Raw genomic sequence first — 18,033 nt, 5'->3', positions numbered from 1 at the left:
GCCAGAATGCTGGGTGTCACCGGCACCTCCCTCCCCCGACTCCCACCCCTGTCCCCCGTGTCACAGCCAAAGTACTGGGTGTCACCGGTACCTCCCTCCCCCAACTCCCACCCCTGTTACCACCACTACCAATAATTAAGGTAGTGTTTTAAGTCTACATTTATTGCCTCATTTCACTCCACCCTAAGGGGGTACATAGGCACCATCTCACCGCTGCCATTTTACTACTGAAGGAACAGAAACACTGAGGTTAAGTGGCCTGCCCAGGGCCTTGCAGCCAGCGGGCAAAGGCCGTGCAGCCTGACCACACGGCTTCGTGACACTTGCTCTTGCCGCCGCCCCCGCCTCTCCTCCGGCCACCATCATGCCTTCTGTAACTGCCACCGGCGTGATCCTACCAATACACACACCCTGTCATGCTGCTCTCCTGCTAAAAGCTCTCCCCACTGCCTCAGGCACAAAGTCCAACTCCTCAGCAAAGCCCACGCCTACTTGCCAGGCATTGCCACTTGCTAACTCCACATCTTCCTCTATGACTGTCCCTCCTGCCAGTGCCCCAAGGCATACACGCCCACAGTTCAGCCCAGCTCGCTTCCCCGCAAATTCTCTAGCATCCACTCGGTTCCTTCGCACCTCTGTGCCTCTGCAGGTGCTGCTCCTTCTGGCCGAGTGTCCTTCCCTGCCTTTCCACTGGGTTGACGCTAACCCTTCAGGACTCAGCTCAGGTTCTGCCTCCCCAGGAAAATCTCAAGAGTTGGGGTCTGCGCGGTGGCACAGCAGGTAAAGCTGCCACCTGCAGTGCCCAGTGCCGGCTCCCATATGGGTGCTGGTTCAATTCCCGGGTGCTCCTCTTCCTATCCAGCTCTCTGCTACGGCCTGGGAAGGCAGTGGAAGATGGCCCAAGTCCTTGGGTCCCTGCGCCCACGTGGGAGACCTGGAAGAAGCTCCTGGCTCCTGGCTTCGGATTGGCCCAGCTCCAGCCATTGCGGCCATTTGGGGAGTGAACCAACAGATGGAAGATCTCTCTCTCTCTACCTCCACTTCTGCCTCTAGCTCTCTGTAACTTGGCTTTTCAAATAAATAAATAAAATCTCAAGAGGACTTGTGACTGAATGAATTGCTGAGCTGACGACTGGTTGGAGAGGAACAGTGCCCAGTGGCATCTCCACACATCACAGGCACAGGGCGCCTATCCCAGGCTGGTCCCTTTCATACTCTCTGGATATGATTTTCACAGCAGCCCCACGGGGTAGGCAGGGAAAACAAGGCTGAAGCAGAAAGGGTGAGCAGCACGTGGCCAGCATCAGAACCAGGGCGCGAAGCCACGTTTCCTGTCTTGTAGGCCAGTGTCCTTCTCGTGGGATTGCAAGAGGCAAAATCCGATCATCTACCTCCACACCGAGGGACTGGGGACGGCACCTCTGTCTCCGGCCTTGATCCGCCAGGAAGTAAGGGGCCAACGATCTCCATCTTCAGGCCCCCGTCCACTTTCCAGAAGGCGTAGGGGAACCAGCCTGGGCAGCCCCGAACGCCGTGCCTAGCTGCAAAGCACGGCCTTTAGAAACCCTAAGCAGAAGATGTGATTCATAACTTGAGAAAATAACAAGCTCAAAGTAAGTGCACACAAGTTCAGTGAAAGCCCAATGCTGGTTTCCCTAGGAAGTCCGCTTTGACGAAATGTCAGATTCTCGCCCTCCCTCTATTTTTGGCTGCTCCTGTTCTGTCAGTGCCCTAAGCAAATGTTTAGGCTGCCCTGCGGGTGGAAAGCAAGCGTGGGCTCTCTCAGCCTTTGATCTTCTGACCTTGACCTCTTACAAGGCCCTGGCCAGCAGTGAGGCTGGATGGAGAGGCGAGAGCAGGAAAAAGAATGAGAGGAGGCAGGTTCTGCCGCTGGGGCCGCTGGGCAGCTGGATGGCGGGCCCTGGGGTACTGACCTGGAAGCAGGAGGGCTCTGCGGGAGAGAGCAAAAGACCCAACCTTGGGAGGGCGAGGCTCAGGCCCCCGCTGTGGACGGTGGCAGGGGCCGAGGCCAGCCCTGGGAGGCAGCTGCCTCTACCGGCCCCTGCTTCCTTCCACCCAAGGACGCTCACGACAGATGAGAGTTGTGTGACTTTTGCATCACCAGGCCTTGGTTCTGACACAGTTCAGGCCAACCACGCCTCCTTCTCACCCCCTGGCTAAACGCTGTGCCCTGGTCTGTCCCTCAATTTTGATTTCTGCCAAAACAGCTACTCACTGTCGACCATTCAATAGGTGGGTGTGCCTGACACTTCTGTTGCTTTCAACAAACGTGTATTAAACACCCGCTGTGTTTCACGTGAATAAAACCCAGCCCCAGGCCCCACGGATGCCAGTGGGTGGGTGACAGCTCCCTAGAATACGCGTTCCTGTCTCTGCCCCTAGGAAGGAAGGAACTACAGACTCCATGGAGGTGGATCTGTGAGGGGTGGCCTGTGAGCCCCAGGTTGCAGTCCCTCCCTCACGCAGCGGAAATGGGTGGGGGAGATAACCCCTTCTTGATGTTTCTGTGGGGTGGCAGTCTCAGCTGCCTCCCCTGCTTGGGCCCCCGTGGCAGAATGCCAGGCCCCCCGGGACCACTGCCCTGGTGGCCCCACCTAGGGAGGTCCCTTTCCCACAGTGCTCGTGGGTGTTTGGAGCCCTCCATCCCCAAAACACACACACACACACACACACACACACACACACGGTACGGGAACACACACTGGCGGCAACAGCAAAACCCCAAAGGAACAAAAGCCAGGAGCAGCCGCTGTGTGGACAGGGCCTGCAGGCAGCAGGGCAGTGTGGCCGGGGCCCTGGGCTGTGACTTGGGCCCCAGGGAGCTAGCGACTGCCCAGAGGGGCCCTCCCGGGACTCACAAGGACTGCAGGCTTGGCAGCTCCCTCAGCGCCTCTGCAGGGACTCCTCGCAGCTGGTTGTTCTGGAGCATCCTACACGGAGAGAAAGCACCGTGAGGGCGGAACAGGCCCTGGGCCGGGGCTCCCCCTGCCCCAGCACTGACCGCTGCCCCTACCCCCACCGGCAATGGCACGCACTGGGGCTGGGAGGGTGTCTCCGCAGGCTGCGAGCATGAGGGGTGAGCACAAGGGGTGCCAGAGAGGAGGGAGAGGAAGCATCCGGGAAGCAGCAGGACTGGAAGCGGCGGGACTTGGGCTTCCGCTGAAGGCTTATTGGAAACACGTGGAGAAATGTGCGGTTTCTTTCCCCAGGCCTGCTTCCCTGCCCATTCAGCTGGAAGCCTGAGGATTTCTTTGGGGAAAGGGAGGGTCTAGGGGAGGGGGAGGCCCCTCTAGGGTGCAAGGGCCCCAGGCAAGCTCTGTTCAAGTAGTTCTTGTCTCTGGAAGCCCCCGGAAGCCCCCCAGGTCAGTATAGCGGCACTGGTATCACCTCCGCACTTCCTATAGCCCAAGCCGAGAAGTCATTAGGGGAGGGAGCCAGCAAATGGAAGATATCGATTTAATCTCTGTTTCTCTTTTTCTGCCTCTGAAATAAATACCTATTTTGGGGGCCAGCACTGTGGCACAGCAGGTTAACGCCCTGGCCTGAAGCACCGGCATCCCCTATGGGCGCCAGTTCAAGACCCAGCTGCTCCACTTCCAATCCAGCTCTCTGCTATGGCCTGGGAAAGCAGTGGAAGATGGCCCAAGTCCTTGGGTCCCTGCACCCATGTGGGAGACCTGGAAGAAGCTCCTGGCTCCTGGCTTTGGATCAGTGAGGCTCAAGCTGATGTGGCCAATTGGGGAGTGAACCATCAGATGGAAGACCTCTCTCCCTCTCTCTCTCTCTCTCTACCTCTCCTTCTCTCTGTGTAACTCTGACTTACAAATAAATAAATAAATCTTTAAAATAAATAAACACCTATTTTTTGAAGATTTATTTATTTGAAAGGCAGAGTTACAGAGAAGCAGAAGCACAGAGAGAGAGAGAGAGTTCTTCCATCCGCTGGTTCACTCCTCAGTGGCTGCAATGGCTGGAGCTGAGCCAATTCGAAGCCAGGAGCCAGGAGCTTCTTCCATGTCTCCCACATGGGTGCAGGGACCCAAGGACTTGCGCCATCTTCTGCTTTCCCAGGCCATAGCAGAGAGCTGGATAGGAAGTGGAGCAACCGGGTCTCAAACTGGCACCTATATGGGATGCTGGCACTGCAGGAAGCAGCTTAACCCACTACACCACACTGCTGGCCCCTAAATACCTGTTTTTTAAAAGATAAATTTACAGGGCCAGTGTTGTGGCATAGCCAGTTAAGCTGCTGCCTGCAATGCTGGCATCCCATATGGGTGCCAGCTGCTTTATTTTAAATCCAGCTCCCTGCTAATGCACGTGGGAAAGCAGTGGAAGATGGCCCAAGTGCCTGGGCCCCTGCACCCATGTGGGAGACCCAGCTGTGGTTCTAGGCTCCTAGCTTCAGCCTGGCCCAGCTCTGACTGTTGTGACCACTTAGGGAGTGAACCAGCAGATGGAAGCTCTCTCACTTCTCTCCCTCTCCACCTGTAACTCTGGCATTCAAGTAAAAGTAAAATCTTTTTTAGAAAAGAAAGATAAGTTTACTTTGGTGCAAAAATGTTTGAGATCCTTGCACGGTTCTTTATCTGCATTTTCCATGAACTTTTGAAGACCCGTCGTATGACCCAGAGAGCCGCAGCACAGGAACAAGGGAATGCTGGATGCACCCTGGGCGTGGGGCGGAGGGGCTGAGAGGAGCGTCTCAAGGGGGCAAGGCTGTGGGGAGGGAGGGACCCAAACAGCCTGTGGGTGCCCTTCCAATGCCGGAGCCTGGACTGGCGTGGCCTCCCCTCAGCACTGCCCCAGACCTGCTGTGCACTCCTGTGCAACGCCCGTCTCCGCAGGCCTCCTTGCTCTCATCCACACGCTGCAGACGGCAGGCCTGACCTCAAGCATGGATCATACGGGTCAAAGTCAAGAACCCCTGCTGAACATGTCCACAAGTGTCCCACATGTGGGGAACGCTCAAGGCTGCATCTGCTGACATCATTCATCACTATTAATATCTGGGCTCAGTTCACCACTTCCCGGGTGCCGTTACGTCACCCCCAACGCTCTCAACCCCCTCTTCCCTCACCTGGCAAAGGGAACGGCTGCAGGAGATGCGGGAACCCAGGACGTTCCCTGCCCCTGCCCGGCCAGCCTGAGCTTCCACCTAAGGGTCAGCCCTTCCCCACTCCCATCCCAGGGACCAGCTTGGTGCAGCAGGGGCCTCAGGTGCTTGGGGTGAGGCTACAAGAGACATGATGGCTGGGAACAGGGTTGGGGATGGGCTCCCCCCTCCAGGGTTCCTCCATGTCTCCACCTGACCCTTTCTTCTGCCAAATCCCAGAGAAATCTGGGAAGATTTTGAAGTCCCTGTACCTCCCGCCCAACACCACGCTGCAGCACCCTTGCCACGCGGGCTGGCAGTCAGAACATCCTGGCTTTCAGGGAATCAAAACCCTAGCAGCTGGAGTCGCCCTGACTCCGACCTGCCTCCTCGCTCCCTCTGCCTAAAGGCAGCTGGGTTACGAAGGCGGGGAGCAGCCCCGCACAGATGCAGACAGGGAGGCCAGGTGACCGGCCTGCAGCAGACAGCAAACCAACGGCAGCCTGGGGACTGGGATCCAGGCCCCGGGCCTGGGCCAGCGCTTTTGTGTCCTTGCTTCCCTGCTTCTCCTGCTGGCCCTGGCTGGCCCTGGGGCGGGGTTGGGGTGGGGTGGGCACAAGCCACCTGACCCATGGTTCTCAGCTCCAGCTGACAGCAGGATCCCCTGGGAAGAGCTCTGACACCCCAGGGTGCACCTGTCTGTCTGGATGCAGGAGCTGTGCCTGTGTGAATCCTCGGGCCCTGGCAGTCCAGGACTGGGGTTGCCCGTGGGACTGCTCTAGTGCCAGCAGGGACAGTGGGCCCAGGGGCACTGACAGCGGTGGGAAGCTGGAAACTGCCTGCAGGGGCTGACTGTGCGGGCCAGGGGCCGTGGGCCCAAAGACGGGGAAGCTCAGTGCCAGACAGGGTGCCCAGGGCAACAGCTCCAGGCGGGAGGTGGGGGGATGGGATCGAAGAGGGAAGCCTCTTAGTCCTCTGTCTTGGTGGGGGGGCAGGGGAGAAGGATGTAGCAGCGTGCTCCCCCTGTCCCAGGACAGCCCACCGCAGGGAGGGCCCCGAAACCAGCGCCTCGGTCTCTTGGGCCTACACAAAGCTGTGTGTGTGCTGCTGCCGGGCTGGGGCTCTGTCTGCTTGCAGGTCTGGAGCGCCCTGCTCCCTGACACTGGCAGTCACAAAGGGCTGTAGGCCTGGGGTGCAGGGGGACTAAGAGACTGTCCCCCCAACACAGGGCAGCCTTGCAGGCAAAGGAGCGGCCCGAAGGCTTTGGGGGCCCGGTGGTCTCTGAGGATGGGGGTCACGGCAGGGTGGGGCCAAGCTCGGCTCCCCCGTCCCCGGCAGCCTCTCCTGGCTGCCCTCCTCATCGCACAAAGGTGGGGGGAGGCCTGCGGTTTCTCTGAGGCTTTGATTTCTTGCCTAACGCAGGCGAAGAAGAAAGGAGAGGCTCAGCTCTAAGCCGGAGACTTAGGAGCGGGCCGCGAGCCTCACATCTTCCGAGGGCCCAGCCAGCGGGCCCCGCGCTCTGATCCGGCTGCAGGTCTCAGCCTGCCACTGGGCACAGACACGCCGCCACGCCGGCCGCCGGCACCGCGTCTGCCTCCAATCCTTCCCTGCCCCCGGGGCAGAGAGAGGGGCACACAGGGAGGAGGGGGCGAGGCCAGGACACTGGGACTGGGCCAGAGGCAGGAGGGACAGAGTGAGGGCCAGAGAGGGAGCAGAGGGCCCCGCAAGGCGGCAGAGGGAAAGCGAGGTGCCCATGACCAATGCTGGGGTGAAAGGAGCCAGCGCTTACATGCGGATGGCTGAGCAGCTAGAAAGGGGTGAGGTCAGCGCGAGTCCACAAGCAACTCTGAGAAAATGAGGAAAAGGCATCCCTTCTAGGTGGACGTGGCCCCATGCCAGGACACAGACCTGGGCTTCAGCCCCTTCTCATCCCCTCGGCCAGATGCTCTTGTACAGTCAACAACCTGCTCAACTGTACAAAGATGACTTGCCAGTCTAGTCAGGGCTTGAGGGAATGGCAGAACTGGGGAATGGTTCGCCCCTTTAGGGAAGCCCCCAAATCCTCATTCCATTTTCACAGGATCACTTTCTCTCCCACCTGCCTTCAGACTGCAGCATCCACTGCCAGACACCTTCACTCTCACTCATCCTAAGAACACGAAGGGGCACTGGAAGCACAGTGCTAATGAGAGAGGCGGATTGGGATGGGATGAGATGGTGCCTCTACCTTCCCTTCTCTACAATGGGCCCTTAGTTCAACAGCAAAGCGAAGGGAGGTGAAAGGGCACAAGGTCCTGTCCAACCCTCCTCTCCCTTTGGCCGCAGCATGGAGATGGGCGGGGGGCAGCCATTTCCAGTGAGGATGCAAATCTGGCGCTGTGGCTGCCAACGCCAAGACAGGGTCTCAAGAAGAAAGCCAAAGCCCCCCCCCCCCGACGCCTCCTTCCTGAAACAGCGGACCCCTCTCCTGGCCCCTCAAGCTGTCAGGCAGAGCACCTGGGCCTGAGCCCAGCCCTACAAAGCTGGCTGCTGCTGGTCGTTGCTCACTTCACTTGCCCTGTGGGGTTGCTGGATAGACGAGGCACATTACGCACCAGATGCAAGCAAAGAAACAGGCACAGCGGAGGTCAGGGGCGCAGCACCGGTTAGCGGCGAGTCAGGACTCGGGGCACGGCTCTCGATGTGGCCCCGGAAAGCAGGTGGACGCCATACTTACAGGATCTTCAGGCTGCAGAGCCCAGAGAAGGCTTGTCCCGGGATGTGGGAGAGGTGGTTCCCAGACAGACGCCTGCAAATCAGAGACCAGGGTCAGAGGCGTGGGCAGGTGGTCCAGGTGGGACCCTGGAGGGGTCTGCAGTGTGCTCAATCCCTTGCACACCTGTGCTCACCCCCACGGCACCCTCCAAGGTGCCTGTGACAGGCGCAGTGGCCCTGGCCTGAAATGCTGCAGGTCAGAGTGTTTCAGATGGGGCCGGCGCTGTGCCCTAAGGTAAGCATCCTCCTGCAGTGCCAGCATCCCATAGGGACGCCGGTTCAAGTCCCTGCTGCTTCAATTTCAATCCAGCTCTCTGCTATGGCCTGGGAAAGCAGTGGAAGATGGCCCAAGTCCTTGGGCCCCTGCACCCGCCTGGGAGAGCTGGAAGAAGCTCCTGGCTTCTGGCTTTGGATCAGCACAGCTCTGGCCATTGCAGCCAATTGGGGAGTGAACCAGCGGATGGAAGACCTCTCTCTCTCTCTCTCTCTTTCTCTCTCTCTGCCTCTCCTCTCTCTATGTAACTCTGCCTTTCAAGTAAATTTTTTTTTTTTAGATTTATTTATTTGAAAGACAGAGTTACAGAGAGAGGTAGAGCCAGAGAGAGAAAGAGAGAGAGAGAGAAAGAGAGGTCTTCTATTTGCTGGCTCACTTCCCAAATGGCTGCAATGGCCCGAAGCCAGGAGCCAGGAGCTTCCTCTGGGTCTCCCACTTGGGTGCAGGGGCTCAAGGACTGGGGCCATCTTCCACTGCTTTCCCAGGCCACAGCAGAGAGCTGAATCGGAAGTGGAGCAGTCGCGTCTCAAACCGGCGTCCATATGGGATGCCAGCACTGCAGGCCAGGGCGTTAACCCACTGCACCATGGCGCTGGCCCCTATACAATATTTTTAGAGCACCTGCAACCATCACGTGAGGTCTTGTGTAGCATTTTCCACTCTAGCTTGGCAAGTTTCAGGTTAGGGGTGTTCCGGATGGCAGGGTTTCTGGGTAGGGATGCTCCGCCTGTACTACCTCCAAACGCCAGACGAGGAAGCTGAGGCTGGGCAAAGGCCGCTTCCGCTCCGGGTCACAGGGCGAGCCAGGGGCAGAGCAGGCGTGCTCCACAGCCTGAGCTGCCCCCGGGCCGCCGTCTCCTGGGCCAGCCTGCACCCGCACCTGCTGCTGTCACCAGCAGAAAGCGAGGTCCTGGGTGCCGCCGCGTCACCCCCATGGCGCCGCGCAGGAGCGAGCCTCACGCTCTGGTCTGTTTCAGCGTCTCCATGTTCGTCACCGGGCGATCACCAATTCCAAAGGGAGCCCACGGGAGACACTTAACATGGGCTGAACGCCGGAACCCGAACGAGCAGAGTCCAGCCCAGCACAATTCAGCAGACACTTCCGGCCGCCTCAAGGCACTTCCGGCCACTCAAGATACTTCCGGCTGTCCCAGAGGACACTTCCGGCCGCCTCAGAAAACACTTCCGGCCGTCCCGAAAGAAACTTCCGGCCGCCTCAGTAGACACTTCCGGTTCGGCACGTCCCATAGGGCTCCACCACACACCCTGACACCTGCCGAGAGCCCTACGGACGTGGACCCAGTAGCAGCCTCTCAGACGCTGTCACCACATCTGCGCCCCTAAAAATGTCTATTTGCTTGACGTTTGTTGCTGACAAAGAGAAAGCCGTGTGCCAGGGTGCTTGGCAGTTGAGGTCTCTGGGGCTGGTTTGCCCTGCAGGGTCCTTAGATGGGGCAGCCCCTCTTGGGAGTTAGCATCGACCTGTCAGTCCCCGGCCCTCCCCCTGCCACAGAAGGCCCCAGGTGCCCGCACCCACGGCTGCTCTTGACCCTCTCGGGCCTGCTCTTGGAGAGCGCGGGCAGGTCTTTCCTTCAGAGCACCTGGAGCTGGGCTTGCCCGGTGAGAGGCCTGATCCCCGTGATCTAGAGCACCCAGCCATGGCCAGGGCAGCGGGTGGACAGAATGAGCCCCCCCCCCCATGCCAGGGGAGGGGACAGGTCAAGGTCAGGGTCACCGAGGCGAAGGAGGGCAGTTCGGGCCAAGCGCCCAGAGTGTGCGCAGGGCCAGCAACGCAGTGTGGAGGCCCAAGGGGCTGCGGTGGTGTGAAAGTCAGGCTAGGCAGGGCCGGGAGGTGTCAGGAACAGAACCAGAGGAAAACGAGGGCTGGAACGGAGGGAGCTGGCCTCGCAGAGCACATGGGCAGGTGCTCTGACACAGGAACTGGCTTACCCGTGAGCACCCTGGGGCGGGAGGCTGCCCTGAGGTATTCCAGCTGCAGCGTGACCACTACCAGGAGGCCTCACCCAGGGGGCACATGGTGGAGGAAGCGGGCTTCCTAAGGGCAGTGGCTTCTTTGGGCAGTGTGGAGCCACAGAAGCCTCTTCAGCTGGCAGATGCCCCCTGGGAAGACGTGCAGGGGGCACTAGAATGGAGTAGGAGGCCCTGTCCCCACGGGCAGCGGATGTCGAGGGCAGTGGCAGTGGGACAGACACTGTGGGGAGGTGGAGACATCTCAGAGAAGAGCCACCTGGCTTGGGCGTGGCCGCTGCTGGACAGGGACTGAGGACAGCCCCACGATGACTCCCCGCTGGAGCAGGTGCACCCCATGTGGGAGTGGCTGGGTCAGTACCCAGCCCTGGCTCCCGACTCCACCTTCCTAACACAGACCCTGGGAGGCAGCAGTGATGACGTGAGGGGTTCCTGCCACCCACATAGAGACCTGAATTGAGCTCCTTGCTTTTCAGTATTTGGGGAGTGAAGCAGCAGGGGCAAGCATTCTCTGTCTGTCTCTCTCTCAAATGAAGAAATTTGGAAAAAAAAATTTTTTTTAATGTTTTTAGAAGATGCCTCCCTGGAAAAGGTACAGTGGTTGGCTTTAAGAGGCAAAGCTGGGTCATTGGTCCAGGGTGGAATGAGAGCGAGATGTTGGACGTCCTGCACCACGTGGTCCCGAGGTGGCCACCCTGGGAGTCACACGTCCGACAGATGACTGCTCCCCCCGCCCAAGTCCACCCCACCCCAAGGAACCCCAGCCTCCCCCGCCCCGCCCGCCAGGCGTCTACTCACAGCTCCTCCAAGAAGCGCAGGTGGTGGAAGAGGCCAGGCTGCAGCTCCGTGAGGTTGTTCATACTGAGGTCTCTGTGGGGACAGACAACAGACAAGGGGGCTGTGAGCTGCCCTCCGAGCCCCCCTGCACTGTCCAGCTGTAGCCCCCAAAGGGGACCCCGAGGCACCTGCCAGACCCCACCCCACACCCAGGCCATCCTCACTCCAAAGCCAGTCTGGCAAGGCAGCTGATTGTGAATGAGGACTGGGCCAGGTGAGGCCCCCTGGGGCACTCTGAAGTCTCCCATGTCCCCTCTGCCACACCGTCCCCAGTCCTCTGCGGGACTCCCTGGGAGGGGTGGAAAGGGAGAAACCAGAGGAAAAACTCAGAGCATTTCAGGCCCGGAAGGCAGGGCTCATAACGCAAATACAGCTCATCTACTTTTCACCAACAGGGACGCCGAGGCCCAGAGCCCACGGCCATCCCAACACATGGAGCAGGCTCACACACCGCTGTGATCAACGCGGGGCCCCGACAGGGGCATCCTTAATTCAGCCCTGCAGTCGGGGTTTCTCTGCCGGCTCCTTCCTGTCTGCTTCCTGCCTTGGTCTCACGTGGGCTCTTGGAACATCACGCAGATGCCTGCACTCCTGACGTGAGGATCCTGACGGCTCCATGGATTCAGTCTAGAACATTCTAAGCCTCCAGGATGATTTTAGGGACCCCGCAGGTGGCTTCCACGTGGCTGTCCTCTGAGACGTCCCGTGCACACAAGGTTCCCGGTAACTACCCTGACGTGTTCCGTGTGCCAGAGGCGGCCTCCGCTTCAGCCGGATCATCCCATGTAGTCCTCACAGCAGCCACAAGCCAGGTCCCCTCGTTCTCCCCATTTCACATCCAAGGAGAAGAAGAAGGAGCATTGCGCTCTGAAGACAGGGCCCGAGGTCAGATCCCTTGTCCACAGTCACCTACGAGGCCCTGGGCTCATCCTCAACCATAAAAACAGGATGAATAAGTCCTCGCAGGGACCTTGCAGGGATTAAGTGAGCTAATGTTTACCGACTGCCTAATAAGTAGTACATACGCAATAAATATTTGCTTTCTGCCTTCCCCGTCTCACTCAGTGTGCTCTGGGCACCATCCCAGCCCCTTGGCCGGGGGTTGCTGGGGAGATTGGATTGTGGGTGGTGCCTGCCTTAGCGTTCTCTCTCCGGTGCTGGGTGAGCAGCATGTCTGGGATCGCACATGTGTGTCTGCCACATTTGGGTCTCATCCTATTTCCAGCTGCTTCTCGCCTCTGCTTGGCCCTGCCCCAGGGACTGCAGAGGTGGCCCAGATCAGACCACCGCCTGGCTGGGCACCACCAGGCCTCCCCGCCCTAGGAATGTGTGCGGGTGTCCGCATGGCTCAGTGCCTCCCTGTCCCCTGGAGAAACTCGTGGGCTTTCTGAGTGTGCCCGGAAGGGCTGATGGCAGGGAGGATGGAACATGTGCTAGGGAGCAAGTACCCAGCTATAAAAAGACTGTTTAGTCTCAAAGGTTTTATCTCTGATAAAGCCGGGCTCCGGCTCCACGTCCCGCAGGAGGGAGGACATTCGGGGCGGGCAGAGTGGGGAGCAGCGCGTTGCACAGGGCGGCTCTGTCTGCAGCTCGCTCCTGCTGTCCGCTTGCACACAGAAGGTGCTGCTGGCCCCAGGGCAAGGCTGGGGAGAAGCAGAACCAAGAGGCTTCATCGGGTGACGGCTAATGGGGGAAGGTGCGGGGCTTCAGGGTGCCATTACCAGGGAAGCAGGGGCATTGGCAAAAGCCCCCCTGTACAGCCCGGGTCTCACTGGATTCCTCCCCTGGTGGCCCAGGCCCTGCTCATCCTGCACCTCTCACTATTTACTCAATGCATTTCTGGATGTGTCCCGACAGGAACCAGGGAGCTCAAGGAGCAGCCTGGCGTGTGACTCAGGCTCAGCCTCGGCTGTCCCTGCAGGGGCCTCTGATGTGTCTGTGCCCCACCCCCACCCCCAGCAGCGGCCCCATTGTTTCCCCTGGGGAGGAGGAGGTCTGGACCCCACATCCTGCCCCGAGACAACACTCAGTCTAGCTGCAGGGCTCCGTGGGGGGTAGGGGAGCCCTGTCGGGCCTGGCGCTCCCACCAAAGGAGAAGGGGCGAGGCTGGTGCCAGGGAACAGGGTAGGAAGAGGAACTGGTGGAGCTGCAGAAGGGAGGCCAAGTGAGGGTTCCAAGCTGAGCCCTACCCAGCTGGTGCCCCAGGCCCCAGAATGGGGCAGGCCCCGCCTGGCAGCGGCCCAGAGGAAACCAGCGCAGGAGCCCCACCCGAGGCTGTCCCCCAAGTCAGTGACCCCTACCCATGGAGGACTGCCCTGGGAGGCTGGTGTGCAGCCAGAGAGCCCTGGTCAGATATTCAGGCCATGCCTGGACCCAGGGCACTAAGAGGGCAGTGGTGTGGCTGTGATGCTCAGCTGATGAACCTGTGCTTAGGAGGAGCAGGAGCTGTGTACTAGGATACCTAGGCTCTTGGAGGGACCTGCTTTTTGGGGTGCTGGGCATGCATGTGTCACACGTGGGGGCATACGTGGAGGCTGCAGTGTTGGACTGTCAGTGTCACACACGGGAGCCGGCCTTGAGCCCAGCAGTGGGGACACGGGTCCGGAGGCCCCTTGCATCCCACACTGGAGTACCTCGGTTTCAGTTCCAGTTCCAGCTTGGAATCCTGACTCCAGCTTCCTGCTCATGCAAACCCTGGGAGAAAGTGCTGATGGCTCACGTCACTGGGTTCCTGCCACCTGCGTGTGAAACCTGGATTGATACCCGGCTCCCTGCCTCATCCCTACTCCCTAGCCAACGTGGGCATTTAAGGAGTGATCCAGGTGATAGGAGTGCGCTCCTGCTCACTCGCTCTCTCTCTCTCTCTTTCTAATTAAAAAAAAAAAAAAACTTGAATAAATCACAAACGTCCCTGAAGCACCCACCTATAAAAACAGAAACCTTTAAGAGAAATGAATAGTTTCAACCAAGTCTCACCCTTTACATGGGAAAAACTTGGCTGGGTGACCTTGGACAAGCCTGGTTCCTTCTCTAGGTCTCGGGTCCTTCTCGGGGCTCAGGGAGGAGGCTAGATTGCTCAGGCATCTGACCTATAGCTGACTTTGCCACCTGATGCCCGCACTCAGGCACTCTGCACACTCACACACACACACACACCACAATGCACCACATACCACACACAGTGCACACACACCACACAATGCATACACATCATACACCATACACAATACACACAGCATACACCATATATATACAGCACACCACATACCACATACACACTGCACACCATGCACACACCCACACACTACTGTGCCCCCCAGGCTGACTTCCGGGGCCGACGACCTGGGTGGTTGCACAGGCAGCACCCTCTGAAGGTTCAGGCGTCGCTGATCCCGCTGCTGCGGGTTGAAGTGCATTTTTACTCCATACACGGCCCGCAAGAGAAGAACAAGGGCTTGGGAGGACGGCCCCAGTGTGGCTCTGAAGCCTCCCTCCCAGCAGCCTTTGGGACACTAGAGGGGCCTCTCAGCTGCACACACCCACGATGGGACGGGCGAGTGGGAGAGGGAAGGGAAGAGGAGAAGACAGGGCAGTGCTGGGCATGGGGAGTGGGTGTTTCTGGCTGCATTTTAGGAAAATGTTAGAGCTTCGCCCTGTGAGGCGAGCAGACCACCCAAGGTAGCTGGGGAGGCCATGCCACCACGGAGACAGGAGCAGGTGTGATCAGAGCAGGAGCTGAGGACAGGGAGCTGCACATGCGAGCTGGGGGTGGGGCAGTCGGAGACTCTACCCCAGGCAGCCTGCTACACCCCAGGGGCCCACCAGGGCCTAGGGCAGCTTGAATCTCGCCTTCCTATGGGGGGAAGACAGAGTGGGAGGCGAGGCCCTGGTTCTGTTGGGGAGGCCTAGAGTAGACGCTGAAGAGGCAGGGCCCCCCTTCCTGCCCGCTCCACTGGGGCCTCTGGCTACCTATCCTGCAGCCAGGAAAAGCCAGGTAGTCCATCACGCTTTATCTCGTTCATAGTCTCTGTATCTGAGGCATACAACTTAGTGATTTCATATGCATATACGTTGTGAAGTGATCACCACAACCAGGCTGATTAACATGGCCGTCACCTCACTCACTCACTCTAGGGGCGGCAGTGAGAATTTAGGATCTACTTACTCAGAAGAAAGCCAGGTTGGTGGCAGGGAGCTGAGCCCCCCACCCCCAGGCATACCGAGGGTCACCTCTTCTGTGAGGCCTTGCCCAGCCTCCCCAGGCAGCGCTGAGCTGGTGTCCCGGGTCCCTGTGGAAGTCTGCACACACCCACCCAACCATGGTGCAGAGCACTCCCCACAGACCTGGCGCCGCACCGGCCTTCATCAGTACCCAGAGCGACCCCGAGGTAGCGTGTGGTCCAGCACAGGTCCCTTCCGAGAGGCAGGGACTTCACTGTAGCCATCCTGACCCCTGCAGTCCCAGCAGCGTGCCTGGCCAGCAGAGGTGTGCAACAGCCGCTCACAGGCGTGCACCACAGTCTGCCTTGCGTGGCCTCTGTCCCTGGGGCCACAGTGTTCACTTCCTGATGGCTCCTGAGTATCTCCCGCTGCTGCCGCGAGGGCACAACCTCTATAAAGGACCACTTGGGGCTCAGCTCCCAGCCGGCTCCCGGTCAGTAAGGTCAGTGGCCAGCTCGGGGCCGGGGGGTTCCCTCCCACCATGAGGCTGGCTGTGGGCACTGAACACTCTGCCAGCCCCTCTGTGACGACAGAGGCAGGCGATGGGTAGCAGAGACAAGGACACAGAATTTGGAATCTGAGAACCTGGCTCAGTGAGACCAATGCAAGGACCCCTCCAACCTCCCATTCCACACGTCACATCCTGCCCTGGCTGCTGTGGGGTCTCCTGTGTGGCTGGGGAAGGAGAACTCACTCACAAAAGTGCCAGCAGGAACCCACACACGTCCTCCGCTCTGGGCCGCTCTCCCAGAGACATTCCGGCCTGTGCGTCCAGGCTGCAGTCGTGAGAGGGACTCCCGGTGGAAGGGGTCAGCAGGGAAGACCAGCATCCCAGGGCCAAAGTGAGGGTGGGGTGTGGACAAGGCAAGGGTGGCTCAGAGATCTGAGGCCAGAGCAAACCCCGGGGGCAGGTGGGGGCCCAGTGGCCAAGGCTGTCCCCTTCTCCACGGGGCTCTTTCCAGCCCTGGCCTTGTGGGGGTGCCCCAGGTATTGAGAGCGTCTTCCCCTGCAGGGCAGCTGCTTCCCTCGACCTCCCTCCCTCCGTTTCCCAGGGGAAAGCAGGGCCAGCCAGGGCAAAGTCCTCAAGGTCGCACAGCAAGTCGGCAGAAGGGGTGACAGCCAGGTCTCCTGTGCCCCGGGGGGATGCCAGGTTTATCTCAGGTCTCTAACGCAGCCCCCTCTGTCCGCTTTACCCCCAGACGACCCCTGCTTATCAGCGGCAACAGGGATCCCAGCCACTTTCTCTGAGTGTCCAAGCACATGAGTTGGCCCAAAGTTCACCCAGATTTCTGCAGTTTTCATAAATTTCCAAACAAGGGCGTGTGTGGCCATGGGTGGGGAGGGGGGGAGCACCCCCCACCACCCCCTGGCAGGGAGCAGCACAGGGCCTTCTCCTCCCGCTGTGCACTGAGTGCTTTCTTGGCTCCCTGGTTGGTAACAAGAGTGTCTCCCAGGCCCCCCGGAGAGGCAGGAGACAGGAGGGAGGGGACAGTGAGAGAGCAGCAGGTGGTGGGCAGGGGGCTGGCGCCTGCTGGCAGGGGGGAGGCAGTTTGCAAAGGCCCCGTGCTGCACGTGCACCAGACACCAGAAACCCAGAGCCTCTCCAGCGGTGCCTGGGGCTGAGGGGGGCTGGAGGGGGCGGTTGGTAAAGGCAAGGGAGGGAGACTAAACATCAGGTGACAGAAATGAAGTGTGGGCTTCGTCCTTAAATCTGTTTAAGCCCAGAGTTCTAAGACCACGGAGTTCAGAGGACAAGATGTCGCCAGGGCCACGGGACTGGGTCTCCTCCAACTCCAGTGGGAAAGAAAGGAGGCCACAAGGAAAAGAGACCCAGGCGAGGTTCCTCTGCTGAAATACACAGGTGTGGGACGGGATGGGTGGGTGCCCTGGGAGCCAACCTCAGACTCAGCTCTGCTGCTCCAGCCTCCTCTTCCTGACAGGGTCGATCCGCAGGCCACAGCAGGGGCCGGTGTGGGTTCCTGGGTGCAGCGGGAGAGGGACCTGGAGCTCTGGGGCTGGTCCTGCCCCTCAGCACTGCAGGGGCAGGAGAGCCAGGCCCACCCCAGGCCCAGGGATGTCCCTGGCTCTGGCAAGCAGAGCTGTTACGCAGAGGGCTCTGCGGGGACCCCGAGTCCTGAGTTAGGGCAGGCTGAGGACAAAGGGCGACCCAGCTCTGCCATTTACCAGCTGTGTGACCTTGGACAGCTTACAGGTTGTTCTGCCTCTCTCTGCATCAGTTTCGTCATTGATAAAATGCTTAGGCACTGACCAGCACACAGTAAATACCCAGCCAGTGCTGGCTGTGAGCTCACCACCCGACTGCCACTCACCAAGGCCCACTTCCAGCTCCTCCTCCTGCAGGAAGCCTCCATGCTTGAACCGTTCATGTCATGCCAGCTGCCATCCACTCAACAAGCATTTAATGAGCACATGCTATGCAACAGGCACAGCACAAGAGCTGAAGCCACACCGTGCAGTCAGGTAGGTCCCTATCTTCAAGGGGCCAGGCCAGGCAGGGACAATGACAACAGAGGGGGCAATCATGAGCATGAGTGACAAGTGCTGGGACAGGGGCTTGAGCGACACAGACCTTCTTCAGACAAATCCTTGTGACCTTTGGCTCTGTCCGCTGAGTGTCCAGTCACAAAGTCAGGCCACACGATACCGTCCTCGATTACAAGCAACCATCTCCCGGTCTCGGACTGCTCACCCACACAGCCTGGGAGCTCCCCACGGCCCCCAGTTACCTCGCCACAGACACACCGGCTTGAGGGCCCATTTTCCAGGGCCAGCATTGTGGTGCAGCCAGTAAAGCTGCCACCTGTGACACCAGCATCCCCAG

General features: G+C 59.6%; 1 protein-coding gene across 6 annotated transcripts in view; it reads right to left on the bottom strand.

Moving 5' to 3' along the window:
- LGR6 (leucine rich repeat containing G protein-coupled receptor 6) overlaps window positions 1-18,033 on the bottom strand; it is a 125,761-nt gene that overhangs the window by 89,364 nt on the left and 18,364 nt on the right. For 4 of the 6 annotated variants that reach the window (XM_008268585.5, XM_017347859.4, XM_008268587.5 and 1 more), the window contains exons 2-4: window positions 10,932-11,003; window positions 7,833-7,904; window positions 2,880-2,951 (exon numbers count right to left, since the gene is read on the bottom strand). In XM_008268585.5, coding sequence (XP_008266807.4) covers window positions 2,880-2,951; window positions 7,833-7,904; window positions 10,932-11,003 — 216 coding nt within the window. Of the gene's footprint in view, window positions 1-2,879; window positions 2,952-7,832; window positions 7,905-8,880; window positions 9,319-10,931; window positions 11,004-18,033 lie in introns of those variants that run through there. The other 2 variants (XM_089312090.1, XM_008268586.5) reach the window with 2 other exon arrangements.

Source organism: Oryctolagus cuniculus, chromosome 13, assembly GCF_051225735.1.
Source record: "Oryctolagus cuniculus isolate XC-2025 breed Fujian yellow rabbit chromosome 13, ASM5122573v1, whole genome shotgun sequence".
Classification (NCBI taxonomy): Eukaryota; Metazoa; Chordata; class Mammalia; order Lagomorpha; family Leporidae; genus Oryctolagus; species Oryctolagus cuniculus.
The sequence above is the reverse complement of the archived record's forward strand: the minus strand, read 5'-3'. Positions and strand labels throughout refer to the sequence as shown.